Source organism: Lynx canadensis, chromosome X (assembly GCF_007474595.2).
Source record: "Lynx canadensis isolate LIC74 chromosome X, mLynCan4.pri.v2, whole genome shotgun sequence".
Taxonomy (NCBI): Eukaryota; Metazoa; Chordata; class Mammalia; order Carnivora; family Felidae; genus Lynx; species Lynx canadensis.
Window position 1 is genome coordinate 56963570 of NC_044321.2, and position 8457 is coordinate 56972026.

Genomic DNA, 8457 nt, shown 5'->3' on the forward strand with positions numbered 1-8457 from the left:
CCATCACAAAAATACAAACTTGATTTAATTTCAGAAAATAAGGTACTATAATATTCCAGATTCACCCATGACAGGAGATGATTATGGTCCTAGTATTCAGAAAAATAAATCGTAAGAAACAATATCTATTTGTAATATAATTTTCACATTAAAAATATTTTTAATGTTTATTTTTGAGGGAGAGACAAAGTGCAAACAGGGGAGGGGCAGAAAGAGAGGGAGACGAAGAATCCGAAGCAGGCTCCAGGCTCCGAGCTGTCAGCACAGAGCCCGATGCGGGGCTCGAACTCACAAACCATGAGATCATGACCTGAGATGAAGTCGGATGCTTAACCGAGACACCCAGGTGCCCCCACATTTTTTTTTTAATTCAAGATTATCGAGGTACCATTTACATCAAGGTCTAGGAGTCCTTATAAACACATACTGTTATGGAACCACCACCACAAGCAAACTACAAAAAATGTTCATCCCCAAATTCCATCATGCACTGATAAATCCCTTCTCTCACACCCACACACTGGCAGCCACCGATCTCTTCTCTGTCCCTATGGTTTGGACTTCACAAGAATGTCATAGAAATGGAATCATGCGGTATGTAGACCGTTGCATTTTGCATCCTTCACAGAAAGGGATGTACACATGTGGCATTTCTCGGGGTCAATGTACCATTTCCTCACCTGGGTAGTAGTCACATGGCTTGTCAAATTGTAGACTATCTACAATTGTGTGTATACGGGGTTTATACATATATGGTTAATACTTGCTCTCATGTAATTTATCCATTCTACCTTTGTATTGGTTACTTATTAAATAGCAATTGTTATCCTTTCAAAGAAAGATTGGAAAAGTCAGACAGAGGTCACCTTGAGAGAACTAAGGAGGAGAAGTGGCTGGCATGGGGCCAAATTCCTATCCGTGTTCTCCAAACCTGAGTGGTAGTTACCAGGACTACAACCTTGAGGGAGCACGGGGGCACCGAAAACTCTGTACTCACACGAATGGTGTGTGCTGGGATCATGCAAGAACAGCTCATGTGGCCACCCTGGCAACCCCAAGGTGCTGGCTGGCCAAACCTAGCAAACTAGCAAACACAGGCGAAGGTCTCCCCATCTCAAGGTCAGTTAAGTAGCAACCATAATTACACCTAAAACCTTAATTCCCATTGCCTTGTCAAGGTAACATATTAGCCAATTCCAGGAGTTAGGACATGGACCTCTAATTCCTATCTAACTTGAGGACCATTACTCTGGCCACCACACCAGGCTCCGTCTCCAGCGTTCATCTCCTCCTACCCATTGTTCAGAGAAAGGTTGCCGGCTGGTCGTGGTGGCACTGGTGCTGGTGCTGGAGGAGGTGGAGAGGGAGGCATCCGCCCAGGTGCTGGGTAGGTAGCAGGAGGAGGCAGCATGGGGTCCAAGGCTCTCCAGGCCAACCACCACTGCCTCCCTGGCTGGAGAGGAGGCTTGAGGGGGAAGGCAAAAGGGGCACACTAAATTAGGGCAGGGGTCCCACCTTCTCCTTTCTCCTGGGGCCGACATGTATTCCCTTAACCTATGCCTCACCATCTGCCACTTCCTTCCACCTGGAACCTGAAGGGGCCAGGCCACAGCCTGTGATGTACATGGGTTACAGCAACACTGCTGTGTGGCACTTGGTCTGAGTATGGGACACAGGCCGTGTGCTCAGAGAAGGGAAAGGAGGCTGGCAAACCTAGTCAGGGAGGATTGTGACCCTGTCCTCCCACGTCCCCTTCTCCCCTTCTTCACGCTGGCCTTCTTCAGCCCAGGGCTCTGGGCTCACTGGCCCTCCTTCCTCCAGTGGGGCAGAGCTGGTGCTGGACTCCTCCCCACTCACAACCTGCCCGTGTCTCCGTGGGCGGACATCCCAGCTGGAAGGTCTCTGCCAAAAGCTTTTGCTCAGCCGGTGTGCTGTGTTACCCCGCCAAGAAGTAACCGTTGGGTCAGGGTCAAGGCCAGAGCCTGAGCAACCAAGTCCACCTTCTCAAGTGAGGGGCTTGAAAGGGAAGAATTTAGTCCCACGAATGTTCTTTTCCAGGCTGAGGTCTGTGCTTGTCCCACCCCACGTGTGATGGCATGTCCACCTGAGCTCACGCCACAGGCCCTTCCGGAAGGCAGTGTGAGAATGGGCGGGGGGAACCGAGAAGCCACTCTCTACTTGCCATCCTCACTGACACATCCTGCCCGTGTCTCTCTTAGCACCGGGCACAGCAGCCTCCTTGGCGATCCACCTCTCTACTGCTAAGATGAGGTACATCCCAGCAACTCCGAGATAGCCTTCTCTCCTATTCTCGTTCCTTCAGAACAGCCCGGAGGTGTCAGACCTCACAGCATCGCACAGTAGGATCTGCAGCCTCCTCTGGCAACTCCCAACATTTTGAGCGTCTCCAAACCCGGTCCTGGGGTCTGGGGACTTCTGTGTCATTCCCCTCCTGTTTTAGGAATTTAACACACCCCCTGAAAAGTAGATGCGACCCTTGCTTGTGCTCATGCAATCCCTTGCAGGTGGTGGTTGTTGTTGTTGTTGTTTTAATATTTATTTATTCATCTTGAGAGAGAGAGTGCTAGCTTGAGCCAGGGAGGGGAAGAGAGAGGGGGAGAGAAAGAATCCCAAGCAGGCTCTGCATTGTCAGCACTGAGCCGGACATGTGGCTCCAACTCACCAACCTTGAGATCATGACCTGAGCTGAAATCCAGTCGGATGCTTAACCGACTGAGCCACTGAGGTGCCCCGTCCCTTACACGTTCTTGACCATGGTCTCCACTCCTTTTACTCCTTGAACCCCAGATCTCTGCCTCAAAGCTGATTATCCCCGATTAATGTTATTCACACATGCACACAGATGGACACACACACACACACAACCCCAGTCTTGACTGTTCTGTCGGCACCGACCTACCCCTCCGCCCCAAATTTCTGTGCATAAAACACCCAGTCTCTTGGGAAGAGGGTCTGGTGTGGCAGAAGCTGCCCGTACCTCACTGAGACCTGGCTCCTGGCTGAGGGAAGGAAGCAATGCCCAACCCCCAGTGAGCGGCAAATGAACATGGAGTTCAGACTAAGTCTTGCATGACCTCAAGAGGCAGCCAGGGAGCCTGACCTGGGACACAGAACTAGCATTTCACGGTGCAGGTGAAACGGCACTGGAAAGGGGCCCGTGCAGACACATGGAGACCCATCACGCACACTTGCCATGGAAGCTGGCCACGTTCCAGCCAAGGGCAGTGCGACCACCAGGCTGGAGGAGGGGCAGTGAGGAGGCTTGGACGTGAAGGACACGAGAGCTCCCACGGCTGTGCCGTACATTTCCAGGTGCTGGCAGGCAGTTTGCCCCAGGTTGGCCCAGAGCCACTGTGGGCCCCATCACCCCCCCTCCAGCCCAGACACCAAGCTGTGCTTTTCTCCCCTGGGCCCTGTACCTGCTCTCTGGCTCTGCACCCCACTGGGCTGTGACTTCTGCCTCTACCCCGCTTCTGAACCCAGGGAGGGAGCACTGACAGGATTGGAAACTGAGGGCCAAGGCCAAGCACTAAATGGGAGAGGAGGAGGAGGCGCCAGTTCCTGGACCAGCTGCCCTTGTGCCTGTGAGGTGGCAGCACCAGAGGGAGGTAAGGATGCCTAGAGGGGGCTGGGCCCAGGAGGGGGTTGGAGCAGCTCAATTGCGCCCTATAACATCTGTGGAAGCACAGGTGCAGGCGAGGCCACTGATGACGGAAAGCCACGGGAGTGATCTGGGAACCTCAGAAGTCAGAGCAGACAGTGGTCCCAAGGAGGGAAGGGAACAGGGACTGGACTTCTGGAAGGGGTCATGAGTCCCTGCAGGAGGGGGAGGGGGAAGGACGGAGATGAATGGGAACCTAGAGACCCAAAAAGAGGAGGAGATTAGGAGAGAGCCTGAAGGGAGCCTGCAGGGGAAAGGGGGGCAGGTGCTCGCGCGGCCAGGTGGAGCCCACACCCCACCCAGACGGGGACACTCTGCCGGCGTGACTGCAGGGTTCCCAGCGGAGGTGGCCCAGACTTCTCTCAAGGACAAGGCCCACCACACGACACCTGTTCTGGAAAAGGCTGCAAAATGGAGCAGCTCCCTGCCCTGACCCTCCTTCCCATCCCCAGCCACCTCCCCACCCCCCCAGAGAGGACAGACTTGAGAACATGAGAGGTACTTTAATTTGAAGGTGCTGTGAACTTGGGTGGGGAGGCGGCAAAAAACAGGGAGAGGAAGCCCAGGCCGAGGTCGAACGTCGAACGGGAGGGAAGCAGCTTGGGCACAGCTTCCTGGCTCCAAAGGTACCAGCCGCCCCTCTTTTACAGAGATGCTGACTCAGCCTGTCCAACAGAGCAGAGTCAGGGAAGAAGAGCATCAGGCCAGGGCCAGTCCACGGCCCTCCTCAGCAGCCACGACCGTGGGAAGGGGTATGGTGTGTGTAACACTCACTTCAAAGGGTCTGGAACTGGTCAGTCAGGGACTGCAGGGCCGCTGAAACAGAGACAGGCATTAGCAGGTGCTCCGGACCCGGGGACAGAGAACCCTGTGCTCCTGTCCCCTTGGAGAACTGCCTAGTCCTGCAACCTGAAACCCACGCCCCCCCTCCCAGCCCCTATCCAAAGAGCCCTGCGACTGACCCACTCACCCACGAGCTGAATTAAATATGGATGTGTCGTATAGGGGAACAAAACGTGCCAGTAGTTCTCAAGTTCTGGGTCAACTTGGAACCATTCAGAGCTTGTCGGACAAATACACACTGTCCAAGCCACACCAAAGAGCAGTTAAAGGGAAAATCAATCAGGCATCTCTAAACGTCCAAAGAGAGATTCTCTGGGACTCATGGTGGTCGGAAAACTGTGCACCCAGGTAGGCGACTTTCCCATTGGTGCACATACCTAGCTGTACACGCAAAGCAGGCTCCAGGGTCAAGCCTGCTAGGTTCCCCTTCCAATGGGAATCTTGGTCCCTGTGGGGCTGCCTGCACCTGCAGCCCATCGAGGGTCCTGCACTGAGACACACCCCCCACGCCCCCCTCTGCCTCTGCCCTGACCCAGCCCCAGCCAGAGGTTCCTCATACCAAGTTGCTCTTTCAGGTTGTCAACTTCTCTCTGCAGCAGGAGATGCTAGGCCCACAAACATGGGAGAGAGAGAAAAGCATATTAGTATACCCTGGCCTCTCCTCATCCTCCCCCTCTCCTGCGAGCACCACACACCAAGGCCCAGTGGCTAGACTGGCACAGGACCCTCAGTGGAAAGGAGGTGCCTTCCCTCTGTGGGGAGCAGAATGGGAGGGGGGTACATATGTCAGTTTAACCTGGACATGGATCTCACCAGGTAGTTGGGGCCTGCGTTTCTAGGAGCCAGAGCAAGCATTACCCGAGGACAGCCCTGTGCTCCAGGTGGTTGCTGCTGCCTTTCCGGTCTTGGGGGGTGGACAAGCGCTTCCTGGTCATCTGAGAGGGAAAGAACACAAAATCCAGCTTCCAAGGCTCCCAGTGAGGTGGAAAGGGCTTCGTGGGGTCTAACGTGAGGCAACACCACCCTCTGCTGGCAACAAGTTGCCCCTGCTCTGCCAGCAGCTCCACTCTTCTCCCTGGGCGCGCCTCTCCTGTCTCCCAGGGCCAGCCCGTCCTTGATGGTGGTCCCCAAGGCCGGTGGCTCTGAGCTGGACTCTCCCAGGGCTGCAGCCACAGCCAGCCACTAGGAAGAGCAGCACGGCCAAATACGACTTCGTGGAACAAGGCTCTGTTCTGCTGAAAGTCTATGTCCGGGGTTGGGGTTTGGGGGTGTCCACGAACCACCCCTGCCACACAAACCCCACGCAGAGGATGATGTGGCTTAAGGCCGGTCCTGTCGACACCCTGTTTCCCATGGGAGAAGCTGCCTGGGTCAGAGAGGAGGCAGGGAACAAAGCTAAGCCTCCACCCTCCGCAGAGCCACAGGCAGAGGCAGAGGCGGCCCTCCTAATCCCGTCTCCCCTGCACTCCTGTGCAACCTGCAACACTCACCCGAGGGTGCGGGCTCTCTGGGCATGACGTCTCCCTGGCTCGGAGCCAAGGGCTGTGAGCTTCCCTGAAACTGGGGGGCTCTGGGGTTGAGGTCACCACGACTGCTTGCCTCACGATGCATGAACGGACAAGACGGCTCTGGCCTGTGTGCTGAAAGCTGCTAAAAGAAAAATTTCTCACTCATTTGGACTTGGGATGTTTTGTGTTTTGTGGGGGTGTAGTAGGTGTACACGGGTGTGTGTGTGTGCGCGCGCACGCGTGTTTACAGGCTGGGGTGAGGCAGGGCGTAGGGAAGGGAATTCAGAAGCTGATCTGGCTAGTTAGTGCTTTCTCCCTCAGTCAGCCCCAGGTCAGGAGGCAGCGCTGAACTAGGGAGAAGAGGGGGCTACTGACAGGGCCCAGGCTTCCTGCATGGAAGGCTTGGGGACCAGCTACAAAGTAGGAATCAGGAAGCCCAGGAGTCTCAAGACTGAAGCTTTGCAGTCCAAACTTTCAAGGGGCAGGGGCTCCCTGATCCAAATCAACTACAGCCCTCCCTTCCATTCCACACCCTCTCTGGGCTGGGGGGAGGCAGGAAACGTGCCCAGGTCCAGAATGGTGCCCAGCACACATGGAGCGCTACCTTCATGTCTGCCCTTGTGTAAATGACCGGGTCCAGCATCCCGGTGACCTGGGGGGGGGGGGCGCCCAATGGCAGCCCCTGAGGGATGGCCAGAGGGAGCGTGGGTCAAGAAGTGCTGGTCAAGGAGGGGAAGGGCGAGGGCCAGAGGAGGAGCACAGCTTACTCACCTTTGGGACAGCGTCTGTTTGAGTCATTGTCTTCTCCGGCCACCACCGGCTCCGCCTTCTGAGTCCTCCTGGCGACAGATTTCTTCCCGGCAGGGGTGTGCTTGGACTGTTTGGTTCCCGGAGGGACCAAGGAATACCTCTTGGACCTCCCAAGCAGCGGAACACCAGTTACTGGGGGGAAGGCAGCTGGTTCCAGGGGTGCCGCGGAGACTCTCTGCCCCCAGGAAGGGAACATTCTCCCCAGGGCAACATTTGAGGTTCCCCTGGGGATTTCTTCTCCTGGGCCACCTTTTTCTTAGGGGTGGCCCGGGGCAGGCCGCCAGCAGCAGCAGATCTTGGGTAGCTGGGCCTGTTCCCCCCCCCCCCCCCCCCCCCCGCTTCCCCCTGACCACGCTCTGCATTTTCCTAGAGGAGGAGATGTCCAGCTCTCCAACGACCTGACTCTCCACAACCGAAGTGACTCCTCGGGGAGCGGAGGACGGGAAAGAGCCAAGCATGTGGAGGAAATTCTCCCTGACATGGAATTTCGAGTGTCTGGGTGTGTCCCAGGGATCCTCGGGGCTTTTGGGCTTGAGTTGGCCTCCTCCTTTGGCGTAAATGCTCACCCTCATCAGCTGTATCTCACTAAACTCATCTGCTGACTCGCTGTGGGAAAGCAGCTCGCTTTCGGCGGAGGGCCGCTGGCGATCCACCACGGCGACGTTCGACCTGCTCTTCGTGCTTCTTTTCGGGTTCGCCCAGGCCGGGCCTCCCTCGGGCCCACCGAGGCGGAGAAGGGCGGCGGCAGGCGGCTGCGACTCTCTGCGGCTAAGGGCAAGCGCGCCTCTCCCTTGGGGCCCTGCCTCCAGGCCCGCCTCCACGACGCAGCCCTCCGGGTACGGGTTTCTCCGCACGCCCAGGCCATCCTGGTTGGTCAGCTACTGCACGATGGCTGCCACGGCCTCGTCCGCAAGGTGGGACGCGCAGTCCAGGGCGTCCCCCGTGTGGTCGGTCGGGGAGCCGGGGCGGCCTTCTAGGTCCCAGAACACCGGCCCTCCCGTTTCCGTCACTTCCCGCTCGGACTCGAAGCCCTCGGGGTCTGGGACCCCGCCCTCGCCCTCACTGCTGGGTGGCGGCCCCAGATCCACACCTAGTCCCTGTGGGCCCCGCGGGGCTCCGGGGCTGGCAGGGCGGACGCCGGTCTGCTCCCCACCCTCCTCCCCGAAACCCGCTCCACAGATGGACACCTCATCGGGGGCGCTCATGCTGCGAGGCCCGGCAGCCCAGGTTCGGGGAAGACGGTCGCCCTGGCCCCGGCGCCACAGGCAAGATGGCAGAGGCACGAGGCGAGCGACGAGTCCTTCGGGCGACGCAGGCAATCACCACAGACGCCGCACCAGGCCGCACGAGACCTCAAACGCCGCGCGGCTTGCACACGCATTCGACGCCCGCGCCACGGCCTCCTCATTGGTCTGTCCCCCGCCAACCAGCGCGCGCCCCTCGTTTGCCCGCCCCTCGAGGCCCTGGCCAATGGGGTGGAGCGCCTTTGGTCTCCGCCCTCCCCCCCCCTCCCCCCGCAAGCAGGTCGGGGTGTTGGGTCTCTCGGGTGTGGCGGCCGGTTGGTAGGCCCTGTTGTCCGGGCTCTTCTGGGCCCGCCTCCTACTTTCCAGTTGG

At 57.7% G+C, this 8457-nt stretch overlaps 1 protein-coding gene across 1 annotated transcript; it reads right to left on the reverse strand.

The window, feature by feature from the left end:
• Positions 1-4457: 4457 nt before the first annotated feature.
• LOC115506794 (uncharacterized protein CXorf49 homolog) lies at positions 4458-8048 on the reverse strand. The gene is given in 7 exon segments (XM_030304809.2): positions 4458-4498; positions 5085-5130; positions 5384-5460; positions 6016-6093; positions 6805-7071; positions 7074-7164; positions 7167-8048. Coding segments are annotated over 7 exon segments (1482 nt in total).
• Positions 8049-8457: the final 409 nt, after the last annotated feature.